This window comes from Mus pahari, chromosome 5 (genome assembly GCF_900095145.1).
Source record: "Mus pahari chromosome 5, PAHARI_EIJ_v1.1, whole genome shotgun sequence".
In the NCBI taxonomy this organism is placed as follows: domain Eukaryota; kingdom Metazoa; phylum Chordata; class Mammalia; order Rodentia; family Muridae; genus Mus; species Mus pahari.
This window is the reverse complement of record NC_034594.1, coordinates 125,705,968-125,722,393: the sequence shown is the minus strand read 5'-3', so window position 1 is coordinate 125,722,393 and position 16,426 is coordinate 125,705,968. Positions and strand designations below refer to the sequence as shown.

The 16,426-nt window shown below is 44.8% G+C and overlaps 1 protein-coding gene across 5 annotated transcripts in view; it reads left to right on the top strand.

Annotated features, from left to right (window-relative positions):
- Rgl1 (ral guanine nucleotide dissociation stimulator like 1) overlaps positions 1-16,426 on the top strand; it is a 239,324-nt gene that overhangs the window by 71,631 nt on the left and 151,267 nt on the right. For 2 of the 5 annotated variants that reach the window (XM_021197720.2, XM_021197716.2), the window contains exon 2: positions 11,537-11,700. In XM_021197720.2, coding sequence (XP_021053379.1) covers positions 11,569-11,700 — 132 coding nt within the window. In that variant the 5' untranslated portion in view covers positions 11,537-11,568. Of the gene's footprint in view, positions 1-3,428; positions 3,547-11,533; positions 11,701-16,426 lie in introns of those variants that run through there. The other 3 variants (XM_029538375.1, XM_029538376.1, XM_021197717.2) reach the window with 3 other exon arrangements.

Here is a 16,426-nt window from a genome sequence, read left to right as displayed (position 1 = left end):
TCTGCCTCCCGAGTGCTGGGATTAAAGGCGTATGCCACCACGCCCGGCTTGTATTCTAGATATTAACCCCCTGTCCTATGTATAGTTGACAAAAGCTTTTTGTTCCCATGAGGCTGACTCTTCACTTTGCCATTTTCCTTCACAAAGTCCCAAATCAACATGACCACAATTCTGTGGCAAGTGAAGGTCATAGAAAGATGGTGTAAGAATAGAATTGTTCTGAGTCAGAGAGATCTATTTTCAAAATTGGACTCTTTTGTGTGACCTTGGAAAAAATCACTCAGGTTCTCTAAGCTCCGGTCTCTCTTTAAGGACTCACTGCTTACTGCAGAGAGTGGTCTGTGTAGAACCTTCCAGCACCTCGCCTGGTATTTGGAAGTGCCTCCTCCTCATATGGATCTGACTGCTCACTGATCATGTTTAAGAGCTCTCACCATCCTACTGACTTTGGTTTTTCCTGTATTATTTGCCCCTCATGTGTGGGCTGGTCAATAGCTAAGTCATGACTCCTCCTCCCTCCCGGGGACAGCATGCTTCTGGATATAGTTTTAGGTTGGCCCTGAATGTTTACCGCCTTGAAGTTGGAAGTCAGATTGGTCTAGTGCTGGTCAGCCAGGAAGCAGCACGATAGCTTAGTCTTGTATTCATAAAGTCGCTCTTAAGAACTCGGAATCCAGAATGTTCTTGTTTGGTTTTACTGGAAGTAGCAAGGTTAGTCTGTGGTGCTGAGAAAACTGAAAAGGGGTGGAAAGGCCTTTGTATTACCACGATATAGTAAGTTGAGAACGAAGTGTTTGTTTTGGTTCATTGTTTGATGGAAGATGATCCGTCAAGGCAGAGAAGGTGTGGTGGGAGCCTAAGGTGGCTTGTTATATCTCAGCTACTGTTGCAGGACTTCCCCTGTCCAATTACATTAGTGCAGAGGAGGTCTGTGATTGGACAGGGAAAAGGAAGGCGGAGCTAAGAGTTGCAGAGACGGGGCTGGTGAGATGGCTCAGTGGGTAAGAGCACCCGACTGCTCTTCCAAAGGTCCGGAGTTCAAATCCCAGCAACCACATGGTGACTCATAACCATCCGTAACAAGAACTGATGCCCTCTTCTGGAGTGTCTGAAGACAGCTACAGTGTACTTACATGTAATAAATAAATAAATCTTAAAAAAAAAAAAAAAAAAGAGTTGCAGAGACAGGGATGCCCCAGGGTAGGAGGAAAGAAAGATTGTTGCAGACGTGAACTCACGTGGCATTTACCAGCTACAAGTACTTGTGGTATTGTAAGGTTAGATTAATTGGGATAAAACTTTTATCATTATCAATTGGCTCTGAAATTATTGTATTGGGATCTTATAAATTGTGATATTATTGATACATAAATCTGATTGGTTAGTTAAGCTTTAAGAGTCTTGATTTTACCAGGTTACTGGGTATTGTGATATGCAACCATGAGGTTGGCGGTTCCATTTAGTTACTGGAATGTGTGATTTCTGACTACATGGGTTTATGGCTAAGGAAGAACTCGCAGCTCCCAGGAGAAGCGAGCCAGTTGCTCCGGAGAGAGTTGATGACAGCGGTGGCAGGAGCACGGGAGCGTGGTTGGGCCCTGCGGAGAGCTGGCAGGTTCATTTTTGAATATTTCCCGCAACAGATCAGTCTGTAGTCAGGAAGCAGAGATGAACCGGGGAAGAAACCGCCTTCCTCTTTGATACCCTTTTATTTAGTTTGAAACAGAAGCCTATTGGATGATGCCACGTCATATTCAAGGTGGGTCAGCCTCCTCAGTTGAGATGCTCTGCAATACCATCGCAGACATGCTTACGGATATGTCTCCTTGGCAAATCAAAACACAATCAGGTTGGCAATGAAGATTAACCATCACAGCCCTGTAATGGTCAAGGAGGAATGACCTAAGGAAAGAGAAAAGAAGCTGCGGCCCCACTGGGGTGAAACGGTCCTGAGGGTGGAATGGTCCTTCCCTTCAGACAGACGCTGGAATGTATTTCATGAGGACTCTGGAACAAAAATCCCACATTCCAGTCATTTCTCCTTTGCTGGTATAGAAATTGAAGTGTTTCAGCTTGGTTATCAAATACTGTGATGCGTGTGGAAAATGGGCAGATAAAATGGTCCACTTAGACCATGGCAAATCTGTCCAAACTATAGCCCTTAGCGAAAACCTAATCCAGGATCAAACAGAAGTCCTGCCGATGTACACAAATCACTTAACACAGCTTTTAGAAGATTGTTGGCTGACTGGCTCTAGACTGAAGGATGATGAGAAATCCAGACATAGTCCTGCTGGGAATGTGTGCAGCTTTAAAGAAAATGTTAAATTCCCACTCAGTATCTATTTAATATATCCCGGCAAGGTCTTTCTCATAGACTGCATTGAAAGCACTCCTCATATTCATATATAAAGCAGTTTTCCAAATGGATTTTAACAATCTAATTAAAATGTGAAAACAAAATTTAGGTTTTGGTTCTTTCATTTAGACTTAAAGGTGTTTTGTTTTGCTCAGTTCAAAACAATGTTTTGTTTTGTTTTTTTTTTTAATTTTTATTTGTTTTTTTTCTTTTTTTTCAATGTTTTTTTTAAAAAATGGATTGTAGAGATGAAATTTTTATATTTTTCCCCCGAGTATGTACAGGAATACTAGAGGCATTCCCCACAGGACAGTGTGTCCACACAGAAGGAGGAGAGAAAGGCATGCAGGAAGAAAAGAGTTGTGGCTGTCTTGCCTGTGTGTATGTCTGTGTACTATGTGTGTGCCTGGTGTTGCTGGAGGCCAAATGCACCAGTTCCCCCAGAATTAGAGTTACAATTAGTTGTAAGCAACTATGTAGATGCTGGAAACCAAACCCAGCTCCTCTGGAAGAGCAATCAGTGTTTGTGACTACTGAACCATCCCTCCGCCCAGGTTGCAGAATTGTTAGTTCGGTTCACTAACAGACAAATGAGAGTCTCATTAAAAGTATATTGCATTCTTTTCCAATATATATGGAGCATAATTCTCATCATGATACAGCATTTTCTGGTGAAAATGTCATGATATGACAAGTTCCTAATCAAAAGAGTTAAAAAGAATTCTGTTAAGCTAGGGCATTGGTGAGGTAGCTCAGTGGTTAGAGTGCTTCCACACACACCTGATGACCTGAGCTTGATCCCTGGAACCCATGGTGGAAGGACATGACAGACTCCTAGAGAAACCTGCCTTCTGACTCCAAAGCCATAGTGTGGCATGATGAAGAGCAGCAAAGACAGCTACCGGGATGTGTGTGTGTGTATATGTGTGTGTGTGTGTGTGTGTGTGTGTGTGTACATGCGCACGAGCTTACGTAGCATGTGTATGGACATCAGAGGACTTCTTGCCAGAGTTGATTCTTTCCTTCTGCTATGTGTGTCACAGGGATCAAGTTCGGGTCATCTGGCTTGGCAGCAAGTCTCTTCACCCACTGAGGCATCTTGCCAGCCTGGAGCTCAGAGTTTTGACATCTGCATGACCCTCTTCTGTGAATAGCACATTGGCTCTGTGAGGGGAGCTGGAGTGGAGGTGAGGCTCTGGGTCAGACATTTCCCCTATCGCTTAGGTGACACTTGTGAGGTATTAGTCCAGTGCCTGTAGGGTGGTCATATGGTCCACGTCACTGTCAGAGCTGTTGAGACCTCAGAAGAATGGCTCTCACTGGTGCACCGCGTCTGCTCCCCTGAGGACTCTTGCCTTTCACCTGTATTCAGCCAGTCAGAGCCAGAGTCTACAGAATTGTGAAACATTTGTGCCAGGGCCAGTCATGTGATTTATAGTTCTGTCTTGTTTTAAACTCAAGCACATAATCCACAAGAGCTGAGCTTTGGATCATACCAGGCCATAAAGTATACAGTCCACTAGAATTCCTCTTAGCTCTCCTAGGACACTGAAGGGTCCTTTGTGACCTCAACCTCAGTTGCTTAGGTGCCCTCGCCCCTCCCAGCCCCCATGCTTGTCTCTGTGGTTGCATTGCCATATTGCCCCACTGAGTGGAGACCGAGATGGGAACCCAACTGTTTCTTGAGCTCAGCAGGAACTGCTGCACACAGAGCAGCCTTTCTCTGGGGAGGTTCACAAAGGCAGTACAAGACTAGTCTGCATATTTCTTTCCTTTTTTATCAAGAAGTTCTGCCAAATACTATCAGTACTCAGAGAAAATATACAAAGTCTGAAGGCCAATGGGTCATCTGGCTCAGCAGCTAAGAGCACTTTTGTTCTTGCTGAGAACCAGTTGGTCTCCTGCACCCACATGGCAGCTCATAATCAACTCCCTCTTCAACACCCTCTTCTGGTTCCCACAGGAACTGCATATATGTGGTATATATACATGTATTCAGGCAAAAACCCATTCACATAAAATTAAAATAAATCTTTTAAAAAAATCAAGCTGAATCAAGTAGGAATCCTTCCCAATTTAATTTTTTCTACATTTAACTGGACACAGTTGCTGCCAGAGTTGGTTCTAACTTCAGACTCTGTTGTGCAATTTTGCTCATTCTCCAATGAGACCTTTATGTAATGAAAATTCCTTTGCAAATGGTTGTCCAATGATTGACACTTATTCCAAAATTCCATGATGGCATCTGCTTAATCCTTTATTCTAGTGAAGGGCTTTTAATTAAAACCAAGTGTTTCCAAAGGGCACCGAGACTGAAGCAGTGAAAGAAGTTGATGATGAGTTGGCAGTCTGATGGTGGAGGTCAGAGTAAACTATGGAAAGCGGGCAGGTTGAAAGCAGTGTACAGCAGAGTGCAGGCAAACTGCCGCAGGCAGGACAGAAATGCAGTCGGCATTACAGAGAAGAAGTGCATGTGTTGCTCTGTTGCTGCCGCACCTCCTGGTGAGCTGTCCTTATCTATCCGTCATGCCACATCAAACACAACCAACGTTTAACACTGCTGTGCAATGATGTTTATTTCTGCATAGTGAATGCACAATGTGTAAGTAAGCACAGTGTATAAGTGATGAGCCAAACCCCAATATAAATCCATAGTTATATTTAGCAATATAAATCCTTCAACTAATATGGAATAATAATTCTTATTAGTTTTGCTCCCACTTATAAAGGCAGCGAGGACACTATTTCATAAGTCGGAGGTCTCTACAGTCTCATCAATTTACATTTAAGAGGAGAAAGCCGAGGCTAGGGAAGGTGAATTCATTTGCCCTCAAGTCAGGTCTCCTGACGACACAGCGCTGCTCTTTGTGCTAACTCTGAACCTGTGAGTCAAACTGAAGTCCAGAGGCTGCTCCTGATAGATGGGAGAGCTGGAGATGGTAGAAGATAAAGATAAACAAACTGGCATCTCTGGATAGGGCCTCAGCTCATTAGGAAGAAGGGTGAGGAGGAAGGGCCAAGAGGGTGGAAATGGCAGAGTCAGACAGTCATGGGGAGAGAGAGGGGCAAGGCGATGCCAGACATATCTGCAGGACTCTTTCCTAGCTGAATTTGAAAAATAAAAAGATCTCTTCATGCAGAAGCAAAGAGTTTAGGTATATAAGAGACACACAGAAAAAAAACCCTTGTGTATTATTAATGTTTGTAATGGACTCTGCAGGAGCAGAGGGAAGCCCGGCTCTGACAGAGGAAGATGAGAACTTCCAGAGCATTCCAGAAGGCTCTGGAGATGGGGCTCTCTTTTTCCCGTCCAAAAGTGTTTAGTGAAAAGAGGGAGGAGAAAAAAAAGATGATAATTGATGAGGGATGTGTCATGCCCGATTTATATCCCTAGGAAGAGAGTGAAATTCAATGAAGTGCAGGCTGATTTATCATACAAAGGCTAGCATGGAGGGAGCAATACAAACAGAGACTTCTGGGGGCACTCAGGCTCCAGGGTTTACCCCAAATCTGTGTTTCAAAAACTGTCCTTCTATGGTAGTCACACGTAACTTTTATCAAATGATACGGACACTAATAATAGCAATTTTCTGTGTCCTCAGGTTGTCCCTCAAAAATCTACATTTCTAAGATTAACCACTGTCCATTGACTTTTGGCACTTAGCAGTCATTTGGGATGAAGCCTTGAGCTCAGACCTTTATTATAACCATGGGAAATGTGATAATCTCCAGTTTATAATTATTTTTGAAGGAAAAGAAATGGTAGGCCATTAAGATTACATGTGTGAATAGTATATTTATAAGGATAGCATTAGGAAATATTTGAAAAGAGTAAACAGGGGCTAGAGAGAAGGCTCAGTGGGTAAAAGGCTTGCAGAATGAGCTTAAGGACCAGAGTTTGGATGTCCAGCATCCATGTAAATGCTGTGTGGTCATGGTGGCCTGCCTGAATCCCAGCCTCAACAGGTGGGGACAGAGGGAGCCTGGGCAACCTTCCTAGATAGACTTGCTGAGCTATGGGGTTATGATGGGAGATTCCTATGTTAACATGTGAGGTGAGACACAACACAGGAGACACCCAGTGTGACTCTCTGGCCTCTACATGCATGTGTGCGTGCATATGTGTGCACACAAACACACACAAGCGCCCACATGCCATATGCCTGAATACCACACACAAAAAAAAAATACAGATATTAAAAGTACAAATTTAAGTTACAAGAAATAGCCCCTTTTAAGGACATACATCTTTCTCTTTAGCAATAATCATATTTTAAAAATAGTTGTTTCACCAGTTTTAAACTACTATTGGTTTCTTCAATTGATACATAATCCTTGGATCTTACTTAACTAAAAAACCCTAATAAAAAACAAAACAAAACAATTTAGCTGTGGTAGAGACGTAAGAATTATAGAACTTGAAGTCAAGGTGGCCTTGGAGACCCTGCCGTGCCTTGTGATGGGGCCGTCCTCTGTCCTTCTCCCTGCAGCCACACTTGGTTTCTTGTTCTAATTTTACTCCCCTGCTTCCTGCAGTGGAGACAGCAGGGAATTTTTCTCAAGAAATTTTAATTTTTAGTATTTGAGGAAAGAAAAGTTGCTTCTGTGTTCTCCGATTACATATTTACCCTTGGGATATTCTACTTCTTTCCCCAGCCTGGTTCCAACTGAGGACTGGTCTGACCATCTAGGAGTTTGACCAAGTGATGTTTGGGGTGTTGGGTATGTTAGGATGTCAGTCAACTTTTCAGAACTGACTTTCATAAGGTTTATGATAACTTATACTCATCCGTAACCAGAAGAAAAGCTTGCCATTGAATGTTACAGCGAGCCCATCACGCGTGCGATGCTGTTGAGTGGTTCATGTCTATGGAGTTTGTACAGAGGCTGGGTTATAACCTTAAGAAAGGGGACACTTAAGTTGTGGCACAGAAGAAGGAACACAAGTGTCTCTCGTTCTCCAATTACAAGAATTGTAAAGCTACCGTATAAACATCTAGCTGAGTTTTTAAAAGAAGAAGCAGAGGAAGGAAACCATAAAGGAAAACATGTTTAAAAAATTAAAACGTATAAAATACTTTATGCTCAAAGAGGAATAGGCAGCTCAGCCTATTCTTTGTATACTTTGAAGGTGGGGCAGGCAAGGATTCAGCGAAACGTGTGGGATGTTGCTGAGGGAGGGGTCCCGTGTGACTAAGCAGGTCAGTCAGTCTTTGTAAAGCCTACCCGAGTCAAAACTGTAGATAGAGATGGAGAGGAAAAGGAATGATCCAGCTCTAGTGAAATTTCCTGTCCACCTAGCTCTCTCACTCAGGTGTGAGCCTCTCTCCAGGGGGCGCTGCTGTGTCAGAGGAGACACTGGCACCAGCCCGGGTGCGGTGCGCATGGAGGGGCACCACAAGAGTAGTCCAGCAGGGATGAGAGGGTGAAGAGAGAGGCTTTCCATGCTGACATGGGAGTAGAAGAGGGGATGGAGACAATGCCTTAAATGACTTGGGGAGGAGTAAGATGGGGAGGGGTCGCTTGGGAACCTCCAGCTTCCTACTAGTACTATACGCCAGTTACTTAGCTTCTCGGCGGACTCTCACGTCTCACCATGGTAGATAGTGGTAAACATCTTGTAAGGTTATTGTGTGGCTGAAGAGGGAGAATACAGTGCCCAGTGGCTAGTACCCAGCGCCATTTATGTTTCTAAGTGCGTAGATCTGATGAGAATGGGTGGGAAAGACTCCGGTGTTGGGGAGGAGGAAGGGAGAACCTTCAACCTCACAGAGCCTTGTGAGAGCTGGCTGCCTCTTTAAGATCCCCCTCAGCTGCCGGATGCTTTGGGATTGTTGCCAATGTAGAAATGCATCTTTCCTCAAGACAGGGCAAGGGGAAAGCCAGTTCACAGTAGAGTTCAGTCCCCGCATTGAAAATGGGCCAGCCTGTACCCACACTGTGGAGCCGAGAGAGCAGCTGTGGGCAGATGGTAGAGTCCTCGCTGTGGGGTCGCTGGGCTGCAGAGTGCTTACAAATGTACAGGGTTTCCTCTGAGATCTTGTAATCTGTCTAGCTCACCCAGCGACATTTCCATGACAGGCAGGGAATGCTGCCGAAGCCATCTCATGTGGTTTCCGCACTCTGTTTTGATTTATTATTTGTTGTTTACAGTATTATCTCCAGTAACAACCATGGCATTTCCTTCCCCACTAATCTGGTCCATTTCCATCTTGCCTGTTTATTTTCAATTTCCTTTTTCTTGGCTTGAAACCTCCCGATGGCTCTGCCTTGTTTATTTCCTTGCCTGTGTCAGCGTCCTTTGTCAGCCTGTCCCCTCAGGAACTCTGTCCACTCTTACTGTGCAGGTTGCATTTGCCTGATTCTTATGAGAGTCTGTTCTGTGCTCCGTGTTTCTCACTACTGTGTGATGGCCTGGGCTGACACTGGACTCATGGCCGCCCTCGGCAAGCGGTCAGGCTGCTGTCTGTGGCTTCCAGATGGAACACATGAGGCCCAAAGAGAAAACTCGGTCTGTAGAGACTTGTCTCAGTTTCTCTGATGCCACCCTGTCCCGCTCATTGACTTCATCTTCCACTTACTCTTATTGGCAGCTAGTCACGTGAGCATAAGACCTGTCTTTGCAGATATGCTCAATTCCCTGAAGCCAGAGCCACAAAACTAATTAATGTTCAATTCCGTTTTACAGTATTAGCCTTGGAATACAGCTGAATCTAGATTTGTTCCCTTGTTGGTTTTATTTTTGTTTGTTTTTGTTTTTCGAGACAGGGTTTCTCTGTATAGCTCTGGCTATCCTGGAAGTCACTTTGTAGACCAGGCTGGCCTCAAACTCAGAAATCCGCCTGCCTCTGCCTCCCGAGTACTGGGATTAAAGGTGTGCGCCACCACGCCTGGCCTTTGTTCCCTTGTTATGAGGAACTTAGCCCAGCAAGCCAATAAGGTTTCAGGAGGGGGTAACTTGACTTTATTACTTGATATGTGAGTTAGCAAAATAGTGCCTCTTTCTTACTTCTGGATTGTCATGAGTTATGGAATTATTGGATAATAATGTCTGTTGCGGTAAATCTCTAACCCAGATAAGCCTGGGCAATGAAAACACAACTCAGTTAATATGAACATGTGCTGTGCACCTAGATTGGGCAGATCTACCATGACACTATGGTCTTCCCCATATAAGAGACCCCTTAGAACGTGCGGTTTCTCCAGGCCAGGTGCTGCTCCTATTTCCTTTTTCTTCTTCTTCTTCCTCCTCCTCCTCCTCCTCCTCCTCCTCCATCTCACCCCTCTTTTTCTCCCAAAACCTTCTGCTCTGCCTTCCCCTCTTTCTCTGCCTAATCACCAGCTCTAGCCTTTATTTTATAAATTAAGGTGGAAAGAAGGTTTACAGGAAATCACCTGAGTGCTGACTCATTCCTTGTTCGCAGCCCCTCACAGGAGAACAGAATTAACATCAAATATAATTAGGCCCAGGGCTATCTGCAACAAATGTCAATAATGAATTGACATTCATTTGACATTCACTTATACTTGCTCTGAGTAGGACACGTCTGTAGCCTCAAGATGCCTACAGGACTTGAAGGTAGAAATGGAGCTGAAAGCAACTAATATAATAAAGTTGTATGGCTGGGACAATCTACAGATCCATCCCATACATGGAGAGGGAGGGGTCCCCATTAATACCTTGGGGTGTGGACTGGAGGGAACAGAGCTCTGTCTCTCTGTCTGTCTCTCTCTCTTACACACACACACACACACACACAGAGAGAGAGAGAGAGAGAGAGAGAGAGAGAGAGAGAGAGAGAGAGAGAGAGAGAGAGAGAGAAGTGCGCCTTGGGGGTCTGTATATATTTTCAAATGGCTGGGATAGGATGTCCTGTGTGGTAAGCAGTGGTCAGGGGCTCAGAGTAAGAAAAGGGAGGTGAAAGGCACAAAGTGCCCGGGCTGTTATGTGAAGGAATTTGGATTTGTTCTGCAAGAAAACTTTAAGTAAGCAGAACACCACGAACAGATAGGCTTTTTGTAAAGATCACACTAAGAAGGGTATATTTGTGAAACTTGAAGGAAAGCAAGATTCTAAGGGACAGTGTGGTACCGAGGTGGGTTGGGATGAGATTCTGACAAGAGCTGAAGGAGACCTTCTAGAATAAGGATCTCCTAAAAAAATCTTGTTTGGCTCCAGCAATAACCCAGAGCCTAAGAAGGCAACGTAGCTGATAGATAAACCCTAAAGGGAATCTCTCTCCTCTCCCTGCCCCTGCCTCCCCGGCAGTGACTCTTGTTGTCCTTACTTACTGATGATGTTGGGTCTGTCATCCAGGGCCTATTGTATACTAAGTGTGTGCTTGCCCACACCCCGGCCCTTTATTCTGTCGCATTTCACAGGTTATAGGCCTTGGAGGTTTGAGAACAAAGTTACTGAGTTATGTGTGTGCCTAGCACAGAGATCTGCATGCGCAGCTGCCCAGGGTGTATTTGAGGAGTGAAACTCTCCATGCTTTTGCTAGTTTCTTCTAAACTGTCTGTGAATCACACACACACACACACACACACACACACACACACACACACACACACTTCCTATGACATTTGTATCGCAGAAGCTACAGGTCTGACTCAGCTATTGGAAGCCAATACTACTCTTACAGAGGACCCAAGTTCACTTCTCAGCACTGACATAGAGCATCTCAAAACCACCTGTAGCCCCAGCCCCAGCCCCAGCCCCAGCCCCAGCCCCAGCCCCAGCCCCAGCTCCAGCCCCGCCCCAACTCCAGACCCAGCTCCAGGGTGTCTGATGCCCAGCCCCAGCCCCAGCCCCAGCCCCAGCCCCAGCCCCAGCCCCAGCCCCAGCCCCAGTGTGTCTGATGCCCTCTTCTGGCCTCCAAGGGTACCTGTACCCATGTGCACCTATCCCACCATATCCTTCCATGTAATTAAAAATAAAATCCATTAAAAAATAGAATTTGTGTCACTGTCCATTATCAAGATGTATTCTTTTTCTTCTGGAAGCCTGCATTAAAATACCAGTAATAAAAATTTGAATATAAAAATTGGACATAAGAGTAATGACTGTTATAATATTGTCTTCAGTGATCTCACTGTCCATACAGTAATTTGATTTCATATTTTTCAAGTATGATTTTTTATTTTAATCTAGATTGTATTTTATTTTCCCAGCAGATTCGTAATGCCTCCTGCTTACCTCTTTCAAGATGGAGGGGAAATCCGTGGGAGAGCCTACTCAAGTGGTGTCTAAAGTCAAACTTTCCACAAAAGTAGAAAACACAGGACACTGGCTGGTGGATGATCACACTCGAATATGGGAAGTTTTGAAGACAGAGGAGGTAAGACATTGCTAACCAACAGAGCTGGCACATTGATGGATTTGCTCATACCCAAGGCTAGAAAAGCTTCTGCTGTAGCTGATACTCCATACATCTGTTCGGGGATGTAGGCACAGCTAAGGCTGGAGAACAATAAGTTAGAGATATGTCCCTTAGACATTATTGATGAGACAAAGGAGCTAAAAGCATTAACAACTGAAACATAAAGTAATGATCTGCACTCAGACGCATGGAACCTGTCCTCTGGCTCAGATAACCCAGTGGTATAGACGAAGGCTTCTTCTTCCCGTCTTCTTTCCCAAGGTTGCTCTTCTGTGATTTTCTTCTTTCTCAAGCCTTTTACTGAAGTCTTAACAAATACTAGTGTTGTGTGTCTTTGTGTGTGTATGTGTGGTGCAGAAGATAGAAAGAGGGAGAAACCCATTCATTAGTGGAAGTGATATATTATGGCTTTTATTTTGGTATGTGTTTGTGATAAGCCCCTAAGAAATGATGAGGTCTGGAAGAAGCACTTCCCTAAGGCACAGTGGAACGCGAAGCTATTACAAGAAGATTGGTTGTGAGATGGAGGTGAGAACCTGAGCTTGGGGCAGGCTAGGGTATAACGATGGATGGAAAGAGCATCTCAGGGAGAAGGCCAAAGCGGGCAACTTCAGGCCAGCCAATGTGGGCTGGAAAGGTGATGGGGAAACCTCTGAACATTGGTAGCAGGTAGTGGGAAACTGAATCCTCAGAGGGCTCACCCGGGAGCTGTCGCTGCCTGAGGGAGCTGTCCAGGGCCTGGGCCACGGCTTGCAAGCTCAGGAGAATCATTTCTCATATATCTAACCGCAGGGTGCTCCTAAGAAATGCAGTGTCATAATGAAAATAATAACGGAAGGGCACGACCTTGGAAGGCAATGCTTGGCTGAGTGTAGACATGCCTATATGTGAGTCTTCCCACTTTAATGCCTATCTGGTGAATTTTTGGGTTATTTAATTTACAACTTGTCAATTATTTCTTCTAAAGTGGTAGTACCAATTTGTTCTCCCACCAATAGTATGCAAAAATTTCCACTATTCTATGTATATGTTAACTCTTGGAATTACTAGATTTCCTAATTTTTCTAATCTTGTTGATATACATTTTTTTTTATTGCTCAACAGTTCTTTTGCATCACAGTCTTATCTGAGATTGCTTTTAATAAAAAAATTTAAAACATGTATTTTACATCCTGTATGTTTATTCTGTGAATGAAGGGTCCTCACCAGCTAGAGCTTGCTTCTACTTTCCATTAGTGTTTACTTTTCTCAGAGTTACAATGTAACAAGTCTCCCTCCTCCACCCCAACACACAGTATGTGAATTGACATCTTTCTTTCTTTAATCTGGAAGTCTCTCCAGAATTTTCAATTCAGATTTTCCCATGTTTTTCTCTTGTGCGTCCTACCTAATCTCTACTTTCTCGTTCTTTGTTTCTGCTCTATAACTTCTTTCAGAGTCACCGAGCTTTATCCCTCTTTGTGCTGCATTCTCATTAATTTTATGACTATATTCCAACCACTAAATGGTATTTTTACTTCTGGAAATACATTTTTGGCTATTGTTTTCTTTTCTTTTTTAATTTTTTTTTAAGATTTATTTATTTTATAATATGTAAGTACACTATAGCTGTCTTCAGACACTCCAGAAGAGGGCGTCAGATCTTGCTACAGATGGTTGTGAGCCACCATGTGGTTGCTGGGATTTGAACTCAGGACCTCTGGAAGAGCAGTCAGTGCTCTTAACCACTGAGCCATCTCACCAGCCCCCCCTTTTTTTATTAATCATTTATTTACATTTCAAATGTTGTCCTCCTTTCTGCTTCCCCTCCAACGCCCACCCCACCCATCTCCCTTCCCCTCTCACCTAAAGACTAAAGACTCTCACCTGCATAGGAACCACCCAGTGCCCCCCTTCCCCCTGCCCCCTCTTCCTGTATCTCCAGGGTCTAGTACTGCCCCAGGGCCCCTATTTTGTTCTCAGCTCCTCTGCCGCATCCAGTGTGGGATGCCAGAGACTAAGAACCTGGTACCGGGGGCTGCCCCTTGTCTACCCCCCGCCATGTGGGGTCAGTGGTTTCACACAGCCAGATGCCCACCCAGGGCCGCGTGGAAAGCGTCCAGCAGTCCTGTGACCGCCCACCCAGAGCACCGGAACTCTGGCCAGACGCGGGCTCTCTCCCTCCCACCTCTTGCCCTATACCCATGGCCCCGTATCTAGATATGCAGTTGGAGCCATGGGTCCCTCCATGTGTACTCTTTGGTTGATGGTTTAGTCCCTGGGAGATCTGCGGGGACTGGTTGGTTGATGTTGTTGTTCTTCTTATGGGGTTACAAACCCCTTCAGCTCCTTCAGTCCTTTCTCTCGCTCCTCCATTGGGACCCTGTGCTCAGTCCAATGGTTGGCTGTGAGCATCCACCTCTGTATTTGTCAGGCTCTGGCAGAGTCTCTCAGGAGGCAGCTATATCAGACTCTTGTCAGCATGCACTTCCTTTTTTTTTTTTTTTTTTTTTTTTTTCGAGACAGGGTTTCTCTGTGCCTGGCTGTCCTGGAACTCATTTTGTAGACCAGGCTGGCCTCAAACTCAGAAATCTGCCTGCCACTGCCTTCCAAGTGCTGGGATTAAAGATGTACACCACCACGTCCACATCAGCATGCACTTCTTGGCATCCACAATAGTGTCAGGGTTTGGTGTCTGTAGGTGGGATGAATCCCAACATGTGGCAGCCTCAGAATGGCCTTTCCTTCAGTCTCTGTTCCATTTTTTTGTTCCTGCATTTCCTTTAGACAGGAACAATTCTGTTTTAAAAAATTGGAGATGGGTGGATGGCTCCATCACTCAACTAGGGGCCATGTCTATCAACCGAATGGTCTCTTCAGGTTCTGTCTCACCGATGTTGGGCATTTCTGCTAATGTCAAATTCATTGGGTTCTAGAAGCCTCTCACATCCATGGTGTTTGGAGTTTTCTAGTGGTTCCCCCAGTAAAGCTCCCCACCCCACCCCCAGTGCTACACATTTCTAGTCATTCTCCTGGTCTTCTGGACATCTTTCCTGTCTCCTCCCATAACTGATCCTGTCCCCACTTTTTTCCTCCCCTTCCCCTCTCCCATCCAGGTCCCTCCCTCCCTCTGCCGCCTGTGAATATTTTGTCCCCCCTTCTAAGTTTGATTGAAGCATCCACACTTTGGTGTTTCTTCTTGTTAGGCTTCATATGGTCTATGAATTGTATTGTGGGTATTCCGAGCTTTTGGGCTAATAGCTGTCTCTGGGTGTAGGAGGGGATCTGGAGCACCCGGTCTGCCCCGGGCAGAGTTGCAGACGAGAAGGAAGATGTAGCTCTGGCAGGGCGGATAGGTCTCTCATCTGCTGAGCTCTGTGGGTGTTCCAGTTAGGCCAGGCATTGGGACAAGGGGATCTCACCTGTGAGCCTGGTTATGACGGACTTCCTGGGAGTCAGACCGTCTCTGGGTATGGGGGAGGGGCTCTTGTCATTGTTTTTCAAAATGTCATTATTTGCCTCTTTGGGCTAGAGTGTCATATATTTGGAGCTAAGTGTTTGATTTTTCAGAGTAATGACTAATCACAATTATCCCATTTAATGGTCTTAAAATATAAATATTACAAATATTTAATTTCATATTTATATTTAATTTCTGGCATATAAATATTACAAATATTTAATTTCTGGCAGAGCCAGAATAAATAAATAAAATGTATACTTAATACAACATATTATCTTCATAGAAGGCTTATGTATGAAAAATACTTTAATTGAACTATATACATTATTATTGTTATAGATTTTCTGAGGCAAAGTCTTGCCATGTAATACGGAGTAGTTTGGAACTTGCTATGTAGCTTCGGACTGGCCTCAAATTCACAATCTGCCTGCTTTAGCCTTCTGAGAGCTGGCATTATATTTGTGCAGCACTGGGCTTGACCAAATTGTACATATTAAACAGACTTGTCATATCCTCATCATATTGTCAATAAGACTGATCTTGATATATAGGCTTGGGACAGAGGGCCATAGTTAAATCAATAAGGTGGTGATAGCAGGGCAGTGGGGTGGGTGTGGTGAGCTGAGAACAGACAGTGTAGCCCTGTACTCTGTTGTGGCTGTGGGTGACAGGGAAAGCAATCGTCAGAGCAAACAGTGCCTGAGGTCACGTTTAAGAGAGAAGTGGAAATCAGCCCAGCAAATAGAATTCTAGAAGGGAATTAGGTTGACTATCCCCAGGAGAAGGAAATCTCTGTGTAGAATTCTATCCTAGAGTTTTAAGCGCCCGTAGCAGAAGAGAAGTGGCAAGAGAGTAACCGAGTAATGGGGGGCGGGGAGCTTCAGGCATGCTGGGTTAGGTTTCCGAAAATCCCTACTAGGCCTGTGTGGAACGGCCCAGGTTGTCTCCAGACCTCTCTCCCTTACACTACCCTTTCTCTTCTCTGGCTTCGCTCTGCGAGTCAGTGCTAATCTAGGGATTATTTGAGGATGTTCTTTTTTTGCGAACTGGTAATTTTCTTTTCCCAGTAAAACTGTCCTTGAGACCATGTTCTTCAGGTTTAGTTTCATTTATAAACCTCAAAGCCCTGGCACCCTACTCGGCATGGATTAAAGAAGTGCCTGCTGCCTGCCTGCTGCCTGCTGCCTGCCTGCCTGCCTGCTTGCCTGCCTGCTGCCTGCCTGCCTGCCTGCCTGCCTGCCT